This window comes from Rhinoderma darwinii, chromosome 10 (genome assembly GCF_050947455.1).
Source record: "Rhinoderma darwinii isolate aRhiDar2 chromosome 10, aRhiDar2.hap1, whole genome shotgun sequence".
NCBI lineage: Eukaryota > Metazoa > Chordata > Amphibia > Anura > Rhinodermatidae > Rhinoderma > Rhinoderma darwinii.
Genome location: NC_134696.1, coordinates 91575302 through 91595909, shown reverse-complemented (window position 1 = coordinate 91595909; position 20608 = coordinate 91575302). Strand labels below are relative to the sequence as shown.

Genomic DNA, 20608 nt, shown 5'->3' with positions numbered 1-20608 from the left:
CAGCGTTTGTCAGCTGCGCAAAAAGCGCGACATGCTCAATATCTCCACTTATTTTGCGCATCACGCACCTATTGAAGTCAATGGGTGCGTGAAAATCACGCAGGTCGCACGGAAGCACTTCCGTGCGAACCGACTGAAACAGCGCACCAGCTGTCAAAAGGATGAATGTAAACAGAAAAGCACCACGTGCTTTTCTGTTTCCAAACATCCAAACGGAGTGTCTTTGAGATGAGCGAACCCGGACAACCGAACCGAACTTGTTTTGGCCGAACCCGGCAAAAAAAATTCCGGTACGCGACGTCAGGAGATAGTCACTGTCCAGGGTGCTGAAAGAGTTAAACTGTTTCAGCACCATGGACAGTGACTTCCGATCCCAATATAAAAAAAAAAACGAAGTTCTGACTTACCGATAACTCCCGGCTTCTTCCTCCAGTCTGACTTCCCGGGATGACAATTCAGTCCAAGTGACAGCTCCAGCCAATCACAGGCCAAGCACAGGCTGCAGCGGTCACATGGACTGCCACGTCATCCAGGGAGGTGGGGCCCGATGTCAAGAGAGGCGCGTCACCAAGGACGTGTCACCAAGGCAACAGCCGGGAGGGAAGTTCTCTGTAAGTACAAACTTTTTCTTTTTTTTTAACAGGTTTCTCGATATTGTGTTCGGCATTCACTGTCGAGGGTGCTGAAAGAGCGTTTTGCGCGCGCAAAAACGCAACGTTCGTCTGAATCTGCCCTAACTGTGTAAATTCTTTTATTAGTTCCCCTATTGAACTTGAACCAGCGATCGTTGCATCATATACTGTAATACTAATGTATTGCAGTATATCGTTAAACTGACAGTCTCCTATGGAGTACAAAGATGGCAGACTAGGGGGCCTTCAGTATGCCCTCAGGCTGCCATGCCAACCCTCTGCACCCCACGATTGCGTCTTGGGGGTCCTATGCAATGTCACTGGGGCAATGAGAGGGCAGTGGTACTCCAACTAGTGCTGCGTCCCTGTCGTTTATACTAGCACAGCGCCGTACACTTGGCTGTGGCTGTGCCTGGTACTGCAGCTCAGTCCCAGTCAAGTCTTAAGTTTGAATCTAGACCTGTGTAACTACGCACTAGGTCCACCTGTTGCAGGAACATTGGAGTATCTGCTTACACCAGCAAGTAAGACAAGGCAACCAATCATTGCCTGGTCGTTGCATGCTCCAACCCATACACAAGCTTATGGTACTAGGTAAAGACTGCTGTACTTGGACCTCTAGGGCCATATGTCCTGCACGGAGATGCAGCTCTGGTCAAGCATGGCTCATACTGACCTTTTTTTTTTTTTTGTGGCCAGTCTGAAAGTTTCTGCTGCAGGGGTGATATAATGGCTGCATGTATTTGAACGCAGTACTTTAAGTATATAGAGCTCTTCATATATTATGTATGTGCTTTGTGATGATAACAAAAGCCAGTGATGAGTATGAAGGATTTATCACCTTAGTGTCACTTGAAGTGATGGCACATACCATATTTGTGCTGTAGAAGATATATGGACCGATCTGTCAGGACTCCTATATGAGGGCAGTATAAGATATAGGAGCAAACGCTGAGCTTGGGTGATATATCTTTTTTTATAATTGCTGCCAGTCCTGCTTCCCCCACCCAAACACAGTGATTGGCTTCCCCCACTACATGTTATACAGAGAAAGCTTTCAATCACTCCAAAAAGTGCCAGTTGGGTGCCAGAAAGCCAATATACTAGTAGTAATGTGCTGCCAGACCGTAAAGCAGGAAGTTTCTAGTGAATCACTGTTTTACAGATGGCCTAAATAAAAAGCGGTCTTCATAGTGGCTGGTTCAATGTACCTACAATACACCCTTCTCACAAAGACTAGATTAGATTAGATGAATCATACCAAAGATAGTAAAACGGAACATGTGTCTGCCGAGAAAGCTTTCAATCACTCCAAAAAGTGCCAGTTGGGTGCCAGAAAGCCAATATACTAATATAAATATGTGCTGCCAGACTAAAGCAGGAAGTTTCCAGTAAATCACTGTTTTACAGATGCCCTAAATATAAAGCGGTCTTCATAGTGTCTGGTTCAATGTAACTCCAATACGCCCTTCTCGTGAAGATTAGATTAGGTGAATCATACCAAAGATAGTATGTCTCCATGCAGAGAAGCTAAACTTTTTCTTGACCAGTTCTAACCAGACATTCACCGAATACTGGAAGATCACACATGGTAAAAAGCATAGAAACACCTAATCTGGCGGTACAAAAACCACAAATCCCCCCCACCCCACCCTTTGAGACCACAGACTTCCTTAACTCTCCAATACTTCCTCGTGTCATCTCCTTCAGCTTGTTTTAGTGCTTTCCACTTGTAGCTACAGAATTCCTCTTCCTCAGTTCATGTATGTAAGTAGCTTTGCAGGTGTAATCTGTAGTCCAATAATAGTATAATACTTTGTAATCGAGTACAGTAACTGCTAAATACTGGGATTGCAATGAACGCTGTATTTTTAGTACACTACTTTCAGATGGGGACCATTACATTATTTCATTAGCCCTGTGCACAGCAAAGCAGCTTCCTGGGATTGAGTATAAACAATAGGCGCTCAACCATAGGCTGGAAGTAAAGTCTGTGGTCTGGTCAAACACCCAGAAGCGGATTAAGGGTACCATGGGCCCCGGGCAGTTCACAAAATGCGCCCCCCCCCCTCCTGTACTCTGAAGACACTGTACCATATATTTGCAGATTTCTGTTTAGAATTCGCATTAAAAGCAGAATGAGCCATACAGAAGAGAAACAAGCAGAATACTTTGAAACCCTAAAGAGGTCAGAATATTTAAATTGTTAGTGGTTTCCGGGAAAAAAAAAATCTGCTGTGCGTGAATATTACCTATAAGAACCAGTCTCTGTTGTTTAACCCCTTAAAGTCCAAGCCATTTTTCATTTTTTTCATTTCCGTTTGTCACTCGCCGCCTTCCTAGAGTTATAACTTTTTATTTTTACGTCAATGGAGTGGTGTGTGAAGGATTGTTTTTTTGCGGGAGGAGTTGTAGTTTTAATTGATACCATTTAAAGTACCATATAATGGGTGAATTGGAAAAAACTGCGGTTCCTCCATGGTTTTTTGGGTTTAGTTTTTACTGTATATATTTAACATCTACAGACCCAGAACCAGGCTCAGTATGTATGTATGTATGTATGTATGTATGCATGAGTGTATGTATATGTATGTGTGTATATATATATATATATATATATATGTATATGTGCGTGCCAGAACCAGGCTCAGTGTGTGTGTGTGTGTGTGTGTGTGTGTGTGTGTATTTCTCTATATATAATATGTGTGTGTATATATTGTGTGTATGTAGTGCCAGAACCAAGCTCAGTATATAAATACAGCACGAAGACCAAGCTCACTACATATATACAACTCTAGAAGCAAGCTCCGTACATAAATACAATACCACAACCAAGGCTCATTACATAAATACAGCCCCAGAACCAAGCTCCTTAATACAATACAACACCAGAACCAAGCTCAGTACATGTATACAGACCCAGAACCAAGCTCTGTACATGTATACAGTGCCAGAACAAAGCCAAGTACATGTATACAGTGCCAGAACCATGCCAAGTACATATATACAGCACCAGATCAAAGCTCAGTACAGAGATCATTTTCAAATTCAGTTTAACCCCTGCCGAATAAGTTTGTACAACATAAACAGTATTAGTAGTATCACACACTGCACCCTGAATACAATAGTACTATACACAGTGCCCCTGAACATAATAGCACCATACTCTGTCCCCATAAATTAATTTGGCAAACACTGTAAAGTAAAACACCACACACTAACAATGCCCCCTGTAGATAGCACCAGTCACAATTCCCCCTGTAGATAGCACCAGTCACAATGCCCCCTGTAAATAGCACTAGTCACAATGCCCCCTGTAGATAGTGCCACTCACAATGCCCCCTGTAGAAAGCGCCACTCACAATGTCCCCTGTAGAAAGCGCCACTCAGTGCCTCCTGTAGATAGTGCCACTCAGTGCCCCCTGTAGATAGTGCCACTCAGTGCCCCCTGTAGATAGTGCCACTCAGTGCCCCCTGTAGATAGTGCCACTCAGTGCACCCTGTAGATAGCGCCACTCACAGTGGCCCCTGTAGATAGCGCCACTCACAATGCCCCAATAGATAACGCCAATCACAATACCCCCTGTAGATAATGCCCCTCAGAATCCCCTGTAGATAGCACCAGTCACACTGCCCCCTGTAGATGGCGGCAGTCACACTGTCCCATGTTGATGGCGCCTGTCACACTGCCCCCTGTAGATATTTCCCCCCTGTAGATAGCGCCCCCTGTAGATAATGCCCCCAACGCTGCTCGCAGAAAAAAAACAAAAAACATTGTCCTCTGTCCCCATTTCCACGCAGTCCTCCAACGATGCACGACTGGTCAGAGACCAGGCAGCGTCATCCAGGGTAACGGCGCGGTTGGCGTGACGACGTCATTGCACCAACTGCGTCATTACTAAAGCGCCGAATGGTGAGGAAGGGAACTAATAGTTCCCTGTACAATTGGTTGAGAGGTCCCGCATCCCCCACGGTTCTCTGAACCGGCCTTAATTTTAACAAACGGTTCGAGAGCACCAGGGCGAACTGAGCCCCCTTTCAGCCTCGGGCCCAGATTGCCCCTATTATAATCTGCCCCTGCAAACACCTACTTGTCACACTCCGTCTCAGCCAGTCACTTTCTTAGGTCTCTGCAGGGGAAGTGTTGCCTCCCCAGGAGAGCGCTTTAGGCAGCCAGGACATACGGCCTTGTCCTTCAAAAACACCATTGTTTTTCTCTGAACACTTTATTAATATAAATAAAACAGAGGGCTATAGTACATGTATTCAGTAACAACCATGAGCAATTAGGAGTGAAGGAGGTATTTTTCAGGCTGTTTTGCTTATGGTGCGTGGAGTGGGTGACCTGTCCTGATCCCTACACTCCTGTAGTTATCGGCCTGTGATACTCTCATTATTAGTGAGGATTTGCTGGTGATTTTTGAAGCAGCCACCAGCACTTCTCCTCCTCCACCAGAGATACATCCCCAGGACTGTAGTTAGAACATAAATGTATTTTTTTTTCTTAATATTCTGGCTTTGAACGTGACCAGGGAGGATTTATAGGCAAATAATGATTAGCAATAGAGGCCAGGAGAGGACACAGACCACAGAGGACCTCATATACTGTAGGCCCCTTGCTGTTGAATAACTCATCATAGAACAATAGAGCACCCCCTAATATCTCTCCTTCAATGACTCAAGTGATTGTCATCCATGAAATCAATCGGCTCAGTCCATAACATGAAATCTAATAGATAGTAGGAAGCTGCTTTTAAGGTGACATTGGGCCCCTTTATCTACAGGGCCACGTATGGTATGTCTGTTCCTGCTATAGGTGATCTGAGCATGTTCTTCTTAGACAGATCTATCTATCATCATATCTATCTATTTATCTATTATTACATCTATCTATCTACAACACAAAAGTTTGAACAGCGCATTCCAGCAAAATGAAACAAAACGTGTATAGAGGTGCAAAAACCCCCGTGACTACAAATTTATACAGCACACAAGAAAATGGCAACCGCACTCTGCGAACACTAATGCCACCTAAACCAATAAATATAAATAAATATGCATTACTGCTGAATCTACTCACAATATTGAGGTTCTTATCGCACGTTTTGATCAAATTGTGTGAGCCCACCTGCCTAGACAAGAACAGGGACTAAGCCTACATATATCTGGGGATGGTAGGTGCCATCACCAGATATATGTAGGCTTAGTCCCAGTTCTGGGTGTATGTGCAGCGTAGGTTCCCACCTTATTGAGGACACCTTGTCGTGGCGGGTGGGCTCACACAATTTGATAAAAATGTGTGATAAGAACCTCAATACTGTAAGTAGATTCCGCAGTAATGCATATTTATTTATATTTAGTGGCTTAGGTGGCATTAGTGTTTGCAGTGTGCTGTCACCATTTTATTGGGTTATATCTATCTATCTATCTCTATCTATCTATCTCATATCTATCTATCTATCTATCTATCTATCTATCTATCTATCTATCTATCTATCTATCTATCTATCTATCTATCTATCTATCTATATCCATACATTCTTAGTCTACTGTAAGCATTTAAGTTGCATTTAAACCACCATCTAGTTCCCCAACTCTTTCAATTTATACTTTATCTGCGTTTGTATCTTCAGATGACGTCACTACTTGTCTTCTCCCTCTCAAGTCTTAAGTTTCAGTTTATAGTAAAAACCTTTTCTGTGAAATCCCTTTCCTTCCATAAAACTGACACGTATCTAACTTTCTTCCCTCCCCCATCTCTACCCCCAGCCTATGTGTGCCCCCTCCCCAGTGCTCTGTACACCCTATATTTTACTCTGGCAGGAACATAAACTTGCATTGGTAGCAGCTGCACTATCGTTTCCTATCATTTAATTTACTATACAAAACCTCCGAGACCTCGTAGATTTGACTTTATATTTATAGTAGAAGTTCACATTTGGAAAGCTTTGAGTAGTTTATATCGGTGGAATTATAGCAACAAGGCAAGAGCATTTGCATAAATGTAAAGGGAAATTCCAACCGAAAGTTTGCAATGATCTCCCCTTGTTGTTCACTCACCTGAGATTTGCGAAAACTGATATCAGTAGGGGACTCTTTAGCTTTAGACCCTGAACGTTCTCCATTCTTGAAGAGGATGACAAGGAATAAAGTTGTCAGATCTCAGACATAGTCCAGACTGAGTGGTTGGTCGAATGAATAGTGTCCAAGAGCCTGGTATCTAAGGAGGCCCCAATTCCATCCCACGCAGGACATAATGGTGGACAAATGCTTGAAGATGTCCATTGTAAATGGAGTGGACTATTTCCAATGTGACTGATATCTTTTGATCTTCAACTAGTCAATCATCCCCTATTAGGTGATGTCACCGAGCTGAGTGAGGTTATGTCACTAATCCCAGGAAAGGGTCCTGGATCAGATTTAGTACCTGACTACGTCAGTCCCATTATGTCGTGTAGACATTGACCGATCCTGAAGACACCCATCTTACCCACAATATATTGTATAAGTCCGTTTTCCTCAACCAGTGGCTTTGGAGGTTTCATGAATACTATGACATCCTTGGTGTCTTTGGAGCAAAATAGTATCTTCACCTGGAGAGCCACATGAAGGGGCTCACAAACCACAAGTGGCTTCCCAGCTGAAGAAAGATTGCTGAAACCCTCAATTTGAGTAGAAACATATGACTGGCAGTTGATGCCAACCTAAGAAGCATAATACTGGCACCTGACCCTCATTGGGCTTTGATCCCAATATTACAACCAATTATCATTTTTGTCCCTGGCTCATTTTGTCCTTTTTTGCCATTTTTAGTATCTAGTTGGGAATTGTTAAGTTTGATATTCCTGTGACTTCCGTTATATCTTTGATCTTTACTTTGAGAAAGAGATTGTCCAAGACTAAATAAAAGGGTGTGCTTTTTGCATAAACCTGGTATTGCAACCTAACCCATTCTATTGCAAGTTTTAATCCACAAAGAATGTGTTTTTCTGTGCACTGTGATAACTCTAATATGGAGTAGGTTTACCAAGAGCGCAATGCAAAAACTCAGATCATAATTTTATGATGACAATCTCAGCTCTGCTATAGAGTTGTTATTTTATTTTTTTTCCCCTTAAATAAACTACTTTGGTCCAGTTCAATGTATGTGGACTTCCCATCACTACTGTAGATACACTAGAATAGATTTGCCCATTATATAAAGTGGGATCTTTGCCCAGTTGTCAATTGGGGCACATTAAAAATTGTCAGCTTTAAATCTGCCATAATGCTACAAGATTTATCGGCCAATGTTGTCTGGGCAAGTTTATATAAATGGCCCCATTTTGTTATATTTGTCATTTACTGCACCGTTCTCTCGTTCTTCTTTATGCATCATTCCCTTATCTATTCTATATCTGCTTATCTGACCTTTTCTTAACCTAAATACATAGATTATCACCTGCTATACTCCTGATCTTTGCCAAATGGATCCATCACCTTTTTCCAATTTTCCTGTAATGATGATTGTCCAACTTTCTCATTTTTGCATGATCCTCCTTTTGATCACCTTTTTGCTTTATTTTACTTTCTCAGAGCATTACACATTGCTGTTGCGCATGGAAATCTATCGGTAGCCCAGCGGGTGATCTCTCTACTAAACCATGACAGAAGAGATGTCGATGTACTCAACAACCTAAGACAGGTAAGCAAGAGGTAACATTATTTATGTGGCTTGTGAGTACCTGATATATGTCCTTCTATGGATATTGCTCTTTAAAGGGGTTATGTGAGGACCAAAAAGTATTAGCAGCATAGTCTTTGCAGTATGTGAGTACACTCCACTCGCTAATATACGTTCCGGTCCCCCGTCACGCTGATTATGAAATGTAATAGTTTTTTATAGTGTCGGCGGGGCACCGAAAGTTTACTTGCCCAGTCTTCTTTGATGACGATATGACTCCTCGTCATGTGACCGGCCCCGCTGTATTCTATGTACTTGATGTACTACAGCTCCTGCTTGTACGTAGAGGACAGCGGGGCCGGTCACATGACAAAGAGTCGTATCGTCATCAAAGTAGGCTGTTCAACTAGACCTTCGGTCCTCTGCCAGCGCTATAAAAATCTATGAAAATCTCAGAATCAGCGCGACGGGGGACAGGAATGTGTATTAGCGAGTGCACTTACATACTGCAGGGACTACACTGCTAATACTTTTGGTCCCTACATAACCCTTTTAAGGAAAGCTTAACTTCAAAAATAATGACTAAGCCTTGGGTAGAGATTGGGTAATGGCACCACACCCCACCGCAAAGTTTTAACCTGCCCCTATCACTAGAAGATAATGTTGACCTTTTTTTATTGTACAACTGGGTCCAGAACAATCTAGTGAATGGAGTCAATGATCCTAAGTCCAACTTCTTGTCACTGTCTGTCTAAAAAAAATTAGGCCCCTTAGTGCTTTTCTGTGAGTGGAGTTGTAGTTTGCTTTGCACATTTAGTTTGTAGTTGATTTAATTATGTTATGGATTTTGCTTTAGATGCTCACTAACTTTTCAACAAACTTTGCATAAATCAATAGTACAGGTGAATAGAAAAAAACTTTGTAATATATCCTATTAGAGAAAATTGCCTTTCTTCACTTATCAGGCTCCTTACGTCCCACCCCCCATCTAACTGTTTACTCACTTTGAATTTACTGCTAAATTTGTTTCATCAAGATATGACGGACTATCGGCTCACTGAGGGATCAGGTTACAGCTGCCAATGGAAGTCTATGGAGAAGGGATGGGGTAGGAGGGAGCAGAATGAGAGAGGCAGTGAGACACACACAGAAGCTGCAGCAGCTTCTAGTAAGTGTTACATCTCACCCCATTGCTGAATTCTAAGCTACACTTCTCATTACTGACCTGAAAAGTTAGGTACCCTTTCAAGAAGTCAGGAACGCAAGAGGAAACTGACCTCTGGTGAAAACAGTTACTGCTGAAGCCGGCGGGTGGTCAGAGTACTGATCACCTGATGCAACGGTCTGATAAAGAAGATGGAAGAAATGAAGTAGGAAATGAGTAACGTAAGAATTTTTTATATCCCATGGAGAGGGTTATTGACCCGCCCCCCCAAGAAAAAAAGGAAAAAACAACCAAGATTGCTTCTTTAAAGGGAAATTTTACATAAGATAATATTGGCGAAAGTTTGTGAGTAGGGGTACCCTGAAGAGGCTGTTTTATTTGGTAAATGGTCGGGGCTCTATTGTGGTCATAAGAGACTTTCATAAGTTGAGTATGTTGATGACCAAGTGCAGAGTCCCCTTTTTTATGTGGTATTGGTTGAGGTACATTACCAGCCAATGGAACATCACCAATGTCTTAGTAACATGACAAAAAGATTGTCCCACTGCTGGTACTCACATTGATCAGCTGTAATCTGTGAGGGAACACAGAATCAAGGGTTTAATTCCACTGCAGTGCCACCACTGGTAAAATGAAGCATTACACAGTGCACATTGAAATCAATGGGTTGACCATATAATGCACAGTAGCTCCTTGCAGCCGATCTCCGTTCTGGCTAATATAGTAGTTCAGAACAAGAGACTCACCTCTAATAAGTCAAAATGCTGTAATAGGGTATTTGAAAATGGGTTTCCTAAACCCAAGCAAACGCTTTGAATGATGGTCTCTAGCTTTTTAACCCTTTTTCTAGAAGGCTATTTTTTACATTATTTTATTGCTTCGACAATAATCACATCTGGTTGATCTCAGTGGTGAATACAAGGGCAGGAGTCCACCATCCACATGGCATTGTTATGGGACTGCAGCCAGTGGAATTGGCAGCTGTGTATCTTCCAACATTAAATCTTTGAGGACTATTTTGCTCTTTATCAGGCTTTAAAAGGTTGGAATCTATTATTCCTACCTTGTCTGCTTTGGACAATGTCTGACAATAAAACAAACTAAAAAATACCTGGCCCTAACTATTGTGGAAAACAATGTCAAGATCTTGCCCATTCGGGTGCCTGCAGATCCTCTGGTAATGACGTAATTCTGATCCCAGCTAATCAATTGTTGAAGAGATCGATTGCTCTGGATCACTCCTGGATCGACACTCCTGTTGTTTCCTCAGTTGGCACTCTGACTATAAGCAGAAAAATACTAGGAAGAAAAGAGACAAACACTGCATGGGACGGCCTGGAACCCGATGGTAAAGTGTGTTACTTCTTTTAATATTACACTTACGAGATAAAATCTTGTTTTAAGGCATACCTTAAATCCCCCACCCCCCCCCACCCCCTTCCATTATTTTTCTATATTATTATGTTTCTATAGACTTTAATCTGCTGGAATCATTATTATGCTTCAAATAAAAGTAGGCTGAGATGCTATGTAACTTCAGTCCTGTGCGTATATTATTCACATGTTCATTTAACCTAGTTTTTAGCTTTCGACCCGTCCTGCCTACATACTAGGACACTCATCCACATTCCAACAAAAACCCTACATTCCTAATGTTGATTACTAAGCAAAAAATATTAGGAAAGAATAGGACGATAATTGGGAGGAGTACAAAATTATAACAGAGGGATTTGCGGAAGCTTGAGGTTTGGCCAGAGAAATGTCAAATAAAGTTTCATGTGGATAAATGTAAAGTAATACACTTAGGCCGAGGAAACAAATTCTACAATTATGCAATGAATGGTAAAACATTGGTCAAAATTGCTACTAAAAGAGACTTGGTGATATTGGTGGACAGTAAATGTAACTTTAGCAACTAGAGCCAGGCAGCTGCTGCCAAGGCAAATAAAATAATGGGATGCATCAAAAGAGGCATAGATGCTCATGACCAGAACATAGTTTTGCCTCTATACAAATCTCTAGTCAGACCACACATGGAATATTGTGTACAATTTTGTGCAACTGTGTATGAGAAGGTCATGGTTGAACTAGAACGGGTGCAAAGAAGGACAACCAAGGTAATTAAGGGAATGGGTGGATTGCAGTACCATGAAAGGTTTTAAACTCGGGGCTATTCAGTTTAGAAAAGAGACGGCTAATGTACATATACATAATTGGACAGTACAGAGATCTTTCTAATAATGTTTTACACCAAGGCCTGTAACAAGGACAAGGGGCATCCTCTACGTCTAGAGGAGAAAAGTTTTCACCATCATTATAGACGGGGATTCTTAACTGTAAGAGCAGGGAGATTATGGAACTCTCTGCCATAGGATGTTGTGATGGTTGATTTATTGAGAAAGTTTAAGAAGGGCCTTGACGTCTTTCTTGAAAAATATAATATTACAGGATATAAGTACTAGATTCTGGAGATGAGATGTTGATCCGGGGATTTGTTCTGATGTCATATTTGGAATCATGGAGGAATTTTTCCCCTAATGAGGAAATTGGCATCCACCTCATGGGGTTTTTTGCCTTTCTCTGGATCATCATGGTAGGATTATAGGTTGGACTTAATGGACCTGTGTCTTTTTTTCAACCTGATCAACTAGATCACAAGAGATAGTGAATCACATAATTTCACCATTCATTAGATTATGCAAGAGATGTCAACTTTTTTTCCAAAAAGTACTTGAACAAAATACTCTGCAAAGCGATAAAATATTAGACCCTTTATTAAGCCCAAATTAAGCCTTAAAACCCTGCAAAGCCCAAAAGGTCTACAGAACAGCTTGTACAATCAAAAATGGTCTGGTACATAGTCACCTGGGAGGACTTTGGATAAAAATAACAAAAGCGGGCTTAAAGGTTTCTATCCTTGCCAAAAATGTCAATGAAAATTCTGACTTTAGAGTGTCCGATAAAGGAGTTTATAGATTGCAACAGTAGGAATGTAGTGTATTTGTTGGAATTTGGATGGGGGTATTTGGGTAGGATGGAACAAAAACGAAAAACTAGGTTAAATGAACGTGCAAATAAAATATGCAAAGAACTGATGTCACATGGCGTGTCAGACCACTTTCATTTGATGAATAATAATGACCCCAGCACATTAACGGCTTTAGGAATATGCCGGGTAGAAAAATAATGGAAAAGGGGGACATTCTAAAGAAATTTTCACAAAAAGAAACGGAATGGATTTCTGTTAGATACAATGTCTTCTAGAGGCCTAAACATTGAACTAGACCTTACTAGTTGCTTCATTAGTAAGTAAAAATATTATGGGGAGAATGTAACAACGTTTCTGGTGTGAAAATGTCGCAAACGGACCAGAAACGTGCAAAAATTTTGACTTGTGTCTTCTTCGCTCTCTCCAAAAAGTGGGTGGAGCGAAGCAAAATGGTGAGTGGTCACTAGTGGCCCAGTGCATTTACTATAATTAACGCCAAAAGCTGGCTCAAATAATAGCAGATAGTCAACGAACCCAACATCGAAACCGGTCGGGCACCTGTTAAATTCCACAGGAGAGAGGTTTTTAAGATCTGCTGTGAAAAAAGATATTGTCTCGTAAGTGTAATATTAAAAGAAGGAAACGCTTTACCATCGGGTCCCATGCAGTGTTTGTCTCTTTTTGTCCCCATATTTTTCTTTTTATAGCCAGAGTGTTAACTGAGAAAACAGGAGTGTCGATCTAGGAGTGATCCAGAGCAATCCATATCCCCGGCGATCGATTTAGCTGGGTTGAGAATTACGGCATTCCCAGAGGGTCTGATGCCTGCAGACACCTGGAGTGAAAATGGCAGAAAACGTTGAGCGTTTGCTCCTGTCTGTATCGGCAAAAGGATAAAGAGGATTGAGTAGGACAAATACCACCAGGAGTGGTGAGATTAACATCTGAACTGCTTTTTTCCCCACTGCGTGGAAATCAGAAAGTATTACTCCGAATTGAAATTACCTTTATCCTCTGACAATAAGCTGATCACTGAGTGTCCTGCTACTGGAACCCCCAGCGATCCGTTGTAGAGAAATCCCTGTAATGCCGCCACAGGTGAAATGAAGTTTTGCACATTTGCCATTCAAATCAAAGAACTGTCCATGTGAAGCATGGACATGTCAGGTCCTCCAGAGCAAGTGACCCTCTTGAAAACTGCTCTCTGTTCTGGCTAATAGAAGTTCCCCAATAGGATATTTGAAAATGGGTTTTCTAAACCAGACACCCTTTTTATGGGTGATGTCTTGATTTAACCCCGTTTTTTCATGTAGGTTGTACAAACTGATTGCAGGTGGGATCCCCAACTATTACCAGGAAAAAATAATAATTAATGCAGAGTTATAGCTTGAAGGTTTGGGGTATTCGTGTAAAGGCCATATCTTGGCCCACCATCTAATAGGCAATAACTCCATGTTCTGCTGTGTATGGTGATTCTGCATTAGTTCTATAGAGGTCTTTGTGCCTCCACCTATAGTGCTGACGTTCTCTTGTGCAACATCGGGGGTTCATAGGCCCCCATAAATATGGGCCAGGAGGTGACTGCTATGTGACCCTAAAACTGCAATATTTCAAGTCACCGAATGAAATCAGAAAGAAATCTGATACTATAATAACAAATTCTGCAATGAAAAAACCTATAAACATCCTTTCTTAATAACCCTACAGCCTGGTACACCGCGTCTTGAATAAATGAATAACTTTTACATAACATAATTATCTCCGGCCCCGTCTCATCCTGCACGTCCTATCATTGTCATTTACTATTGGCAGTAGTGCTCTTTATAATTAGTTTAGTGTTGCTGGAAGTCACATGACCAGGGGATCCCCCTTTGCTGTGAATCTACATTTCCTCCTTCTGCTGCAGTACTGTGAGAACCAGTGATACCACATAACAGACGTGGCTGCAGGTTCAAGAACACAACAAAAATAGTAATAACGATATAACTCACCCAGGATGATTTACAGAAAAACTCCAATTTGGAAGAAAAGATGTAGCAGAGATGAGTTTGTCATAAGAGCACATTGAGTTATATGTAGTTTTACATAGGACTTCAGGTAAACCTACTGCACTATCTAGGAATACAAAAGAAACAGTTCAAAAACAAGTTCAGTTACATCTGCATTTTACATAAATGATTGGGTAGTTGCATAAACAGCAATTTCTTAAAGCGGTATGAAGGGGCCGCAACGCTATGTCCGATTCTAAGGCCCCATGCACACGAACTTGCTTTTGCGGCCGCAATTCCCCTGAAAATCCACGGGAGAATTGCGGCCCCGTTCATTCCTATGGGGCCATGCACACGACCGTGGTTTCCATGGTCCATGCATGGCCCAGGAACCCGGACCGCAGAAAGAACAGGTTTTAAATCTTCTTTTTTTTTTAGGCTTTTTTAGACTTTTTTTGAAGCCGTTTTTCAATTGACCCTATGAAAAAAAAGCTCCAAAAACAGCTCAAGAAGTGACACGCTCCTTTTTATGCACCGTTTTTAAAACCGTGGCGTAAAAAAATGCCCCGTCTGAACTAAACGCCGTTTTTCCCATTGATTACAATGGGAAGGTGTTTGTCAGCGTTTCAGTAGCGTTTTTCAAGGCGTATTCCGAGGCGTTTACCCTGCATGTGAACATACCCTAAGATTTTTGTAGAGCCGGTTTAAGCCCTAGGAATAGCTTGCAGCTATATATGTGTGTGTATATAATAACAAAATAGGCAGTTCTACAGAAGATGGTTCTGTCTCATGTTACCACATTATATATGCCATCAGATCGTACAGCTAGAACCTTTATATGGCATAGGGGTCCTTAAACCACCTTTTGCATCTGGGCCCAGGTGCAACTGCAATGTCTGCACATCCCTTAGCTACTCCATGATCGAGGCGTCCAGAACTTCATTACCCTTTTCTCCTACAATAGATGGAATGTAGTGTGACCATTTTTCTGTCCCCACTCCCCATGGAGTTCTAAGAGCCCAACAGAGTAAATTATTCTTAGGACCCAACCTCTGTTATTACGCAGATATTATATACCATTAATGAGATCTAATATTTGTGAATGAACCTATAATAAATGAACAAACCCTAAGGGCTAGTGATTGGCTTCAAAGTCTCCACCAAATAGAGTTGTCTTTTGCTGCCTTTAATTGGCACCATCCAAGGGTAAGGAAGCGCTAAACCAGTTCTATGTCTCCTATCTCGAGATCACGTAGCAGGGGCATATGTGCATAGAAGCAGTCCATAGGCCTACTTCTAAGGCATGGTAAAAACATTACTTCACATTGTTTATAGGAGTTGTCGAGTTTGGAAAAACTATTGTCATGTACTCTATTAGGGATTTCCAATTTAATAAAGGGGGCTCCTCTGTTCAGGATCCTCAGCTCTTGGCCAGAGTGACGAGTGGCTCCAAAGAGCATCTCTTACTCTGGAGGTGCTGTCATGTCCTGCATTACACTGGCAACACTGATTTAAATGGACACTGTGTAATACTTAATTTCCCCTGTGGTGGTGCTGCAGGGAAACTGAACAATTACTGCCAGGTTTCCTCGCAGATTAGAGTTGATCGCTGGGGCTCAAATCAGTGGAACACTTTGTGATCAGCTTATTGTCAAGGGATATGTCTAACAAGTAGGGATTTCCAAAGGGGAAAACGGCTTTTGACCTCGTGAGCACCATTAATACTCTGTACAATAAACTTCTGATAGTCCAGCATGCTTTTATGTTCTGGATTACTGGAAGCTTTTAATGTCCAGTCCTCTGAGAGAGTGATGCAGTGCATGGGAATGTTAGGGGGCAGTAGGAAATAGTAAATCTAAATGGCAAGATGACTACGTTTTTCTAAATTAAAAATGTGATAGTCCGGTCTTCTGTCCTTCCTCATTGACTCTTTGGATCTCCTCATCTTCCTTCAGACGCCGCTTCACCTTGCAGTAATCACCGATCAACCAGAACTTGTGGCTCTTCTTCTGCAACACGGAGCCTCCCCTGTAATCCCGGACCGCAATGGACAGACCTGCGTTCACTTAGCGAGTGAATATGGAAGTTTAAGGAGTCTGGAGGTTCTGATGAGGGCTGGAATCAGAGACCTTGAAGCCACTAACTACCATGGTATAAGACTATATCCTATTATGTAATTATGTCATCCAGCTGATTCACAATATCCATTGCTGCGGCAATATATATGTGTAGTAAATACACTGATGTTCTATTCATGACACCTGTTCTTTGAACACTGCCATCTGGAGGCCAAATTATTGTGAAATAGCCAAAAACAATTTACAGATGGAGTACAGAGATGCTTTGCTTCCGTAAAATAAAAAGTATTACATTCCTTAATATACAGATGTTGTGATTTCAAATTCCACACGTAACTGGGTCTGAAGGCTTTATGCAGATCAGCCTATACTTCGGGACACGGAGTCCCAACGGCTCTGTATACCATCATATCGTACCTCTACATAGCTCATATTACAAAGTATCTTTGTAATATGGCATTAAAACGTGCCATGTTTTGTTTATTTTTGTTTTTTCTCTGATTCATATGAATGAAGAAGAGGTACAGTATGGGCACAAACTTTTTAGGGGAGTCATATTACTGTTCCATACAACTCAAATTATGTACGGATCCGTTATAGGGCCGTGTGCATGAGAACCAAAGCAAATAACATGTTCAAAATAATTAATTGATAATACAACTACAAACATCAAAGGAGGTGGTGTTCTACTTTTGCTAAATTCATCAGCACTACTCTGCCCCTGCTGGTTGTGACCGGTAACTGCAATGTACAGCTTTTAATTCAAAAAGTTCATTAGGGGTCATTTTAGTAATGTCACAAAGGAAGTCTACTTCTATTTACAGTATGTGATAGCAGTAAGTCACTTATATAGTAGTGTAAGCACCCGCTTACTTTTCGTTAAATTTGACACCTTTTGGACCAGATTGTGACATACGATGCACTAATGCAATTTTCAAGGTCCCAAAGACTATTAGGCCAAGTGACAGCGAATGCTCAGTGGCTTTGTGTTTAATTAATTGACTTTGCGTTTTGCTATACTTGTCCATATACAACTAAATGATTGTAAATAAACAATGTACACCTTTTTGAAATGGCTTTTTAGATAGATAGATAGATAGATAGATAGATAGATAGATAGATAGATAGATAGATATGTGATAGATAGATAGATATGTGATAGATAGATAGATAGATAGATATGTGATAGATAGATAGATAGATATGTGATAGATAGATAGATAGATATGTGATAGATAGATAGATAGATATGTGATAGATAGATAGATAGATAGATAGATAGATAGATAGATAGATAGATAGATAGATAGATAGATAGATATGAGATAGATAGATAGATATGAGACCTCAAACACTCTCAATATAATCCGATATAATAGGCAGCACTCCAATATTGAATAGTGAAAAAACTTTCTTTATTCACCCATAAAAAATGTTTATCAGTGTGTTTGGTGCAACTTTCCAAATACTTTTTATTAAAAATTATTTTTACTTTTTTGAGATACAGTTTTGTATCCTGTATACAGAGCAGCTGTATGTAGCGCTGAGACCTGAATCTGTCAGCGGGAGACACCCAGTATCCACCTGTTATCTATGACATTTATGTTATGAACTTAGATGTGATCGCTAGATGCAGGATCCGCTGACCTGACGGATACAAGTTTTAGCGCCAGTACAGCTGCTCTGTATACAGGATACAAAGCAGCTGTATCTCAAAAAGTAAAAATAATTTTTAATAAAAAGTATTGAGAAAGTTGCACAAAACACACTAATAGACATTTTTATTAAAAAACAAAAATCAAAACGATTTCAAAGGTTTCCTGTATCAGTATGTTTCTATTGTACATAACTGGCTCCATGTCACTCATCATACCTATTTTCTTTGTTCCTTCAGGTATGACCGCGTTGCATGTGGCCGTCAGGTCGGGACGTAGGGATATCACTGTGTGTTTACTGGAGCAGGGAGCGGACGTGAATGCCGTGGTACAATACCCTTTTAATGTCTTTCTTTTTGGATTTGATCTTGTTTATATTGTTAGTATCAATTACAAACCTTTAAGCCTATATCATAGTCGATAATAAGGAGGTAGCTTGATGCCAACGTTGTTCCTGGTATCTGTTCCCATCCATGTTTGTGTTAATGCTAACCTAAATCCCTCAGTACACATAGATGTTGGCATTATGTAATATTTATGTTTATAGTCAGCGTTTCTATAAAAATGGTTGTGTCCAACCATTGAAACATTTTTTGTTTGCTAAGATAACAGGAATTTCCCCAAAAATTGTCCCAGTTACAATAAAATAAAATGTACAACTGCAGTTTGTTTTTGGGTGAAGGGGTAGTCGTTGGCCTCATAGAAACATACAAATGGGACTATCCCCTCCAAGTGTCGGGAATTTATCACTGCACTAAGGTCGGCCTTATGCCCCGTGCACATGACAGCCATGTCCCGTCCATGATCCGTGGAAAGATAAGACATGTCCTATATTTCCACGGATCGGGAAAGTCGGGTCAGTTTTCACTGACCCGATTCACCCGCTAAAGTAAATGGGTGCCACTCGGATGCCATGAAAAACGGCCCGAGTCGCACTCGGTCGTGTGCAACAGCCATTAAATCTCCGATTATTGCTGAATGATGTTAGTATGGACCGGTGAATAAGCAGCTGCCATCCTCTGCTGACAACACTCATATCCCGACAATATAGGATCTGACAGGTTAAAACTCAACCTGTTCTATCCTTCTATTTTTTCGGACGTCAAGAACCTTCGCACAGGCACCATAAACATCAGATTGTTGTCGGATCTCCCCAAAATCCACGAGGGCTCCTGAAAAAAATCTTATGTTTACAGTCTGCTTCACACCCTTCGCCCACCACCTACTGTATCCCTTTTTGACTTTGACCCTTTCCTTAATAGTAGAATCAATGCGATGAGGGCTAATTTTGGTACTTGCACTGTCGTGACTTGCCTTGGTTTTGATTGAACTCATAGTTCCTTTAAGAGTGGATATGTTGGGTCCTAAGGGTCCACAGCTATACAGATCATGTGCATGCCCCCTTGTGTCCAAAAAATTTGGACGCGGAAATTGGTCATTTGTGAATTAACCCAAAAAGGTGATCAAACCAAACCGCAAGTGATCTGCTCCTAGTCATTTTTAGATGGGATAGTTTTCTGCTGGTCTTTACGGACCATGTTGTGGGAGGGCACTGTTATTTGGCAGAATCTGGGCCCAACATATCCCCTAGTGGGCAAGTCAAATCCTATTCATAAACTTCTGGTTTATGAATATAAAAGTTGAGTTAACAAATTTTTCATATGGGCACTTTGTATGCAAAATATCGAAGACATTTTGACTTTTAATGTAGAAACCTGTGCTATCCCTTTATGGTTAATTCCAGTCTCTACTACAGGATTTAAAGAGCGGACATAGCCCCTTAATCCAGGCCGTGGAAAGTGGTTCTGAGGAGATGGTGTCACTACTTCTTCAGGTGATTAATATTTACTCTGTAGCCAGTCAGCCAAAGTATCACAATATGTATGCTGGTTATTCACTGAAAATTACTGCTACAGACTTAAAAAATAGTTTTTTTAATATAGACCCATAGAAATGGCTCTGTAATTTAGGCCCGTAGAGATGGCTCTATAATATAAACCCATAGAGATGATTCTGTAATATAGACCCTTAGAGATTACTCTAAGGGTATGTGCACACGATAACTGCAATTACGTCTGAAATTACGGAGCTGTTTTCAGGAGAAAACAGCTCCTGAATTTCAGACGTAATTGCATGTACTCTTGTTTTGCGGGGCGTCTTTTACGGACGTAATTTGGAGTCAATGAAAAACGGCTCCAAATACGTCCCAAGAAGTGTCCTGCACTTCTTTTGACAGTGACGCGTAAAATGACAGGTTGTCGGCACAGTACATCGTAAAGCCCATTAAAAGTAATGGGCAGATGTTTGTCGCCGTATTGGAGCCGTTTTTCCAGACGTAATTCAAGGCGTAAAACGCCTCCATTACTTCTGAAAATAGGTTGTGTGAACCCAGCCTTATATAGACCCTTAGAGATGGCTCTGTAATATAGACGCTTAGA

General features: G+C 41.2%; 1 protein-coding gene across 1 annotated transcript in view; it reads left to right on the top strand.

The window, feature by feature from the left end:
* The window catches only part of BCL3 (BCL3 transcription coactivator), a 54034-nt gene that overhangs the window by 20329 nt on the left and 13097 nt on the right, over positions 1–20608 (top strand). Inside the window, exons 3-6 of the mRNA XM_075838988.1 lie at positions 8208–8316; positions 16393–16588; positions 18410–18498; positions 19927–20004. Coding sequence (XP_075695103.1) covers positions 8208–8316; positions 16393–16588; positions 18410–18498; positions 19927–20004 — 472 coding nt within the window. The remainder of the gene's footprint in view (positions 1–8207; positions 8317–16392; positions 16589–18409; positions 18499–19926; positions 20005–20608) is intronic.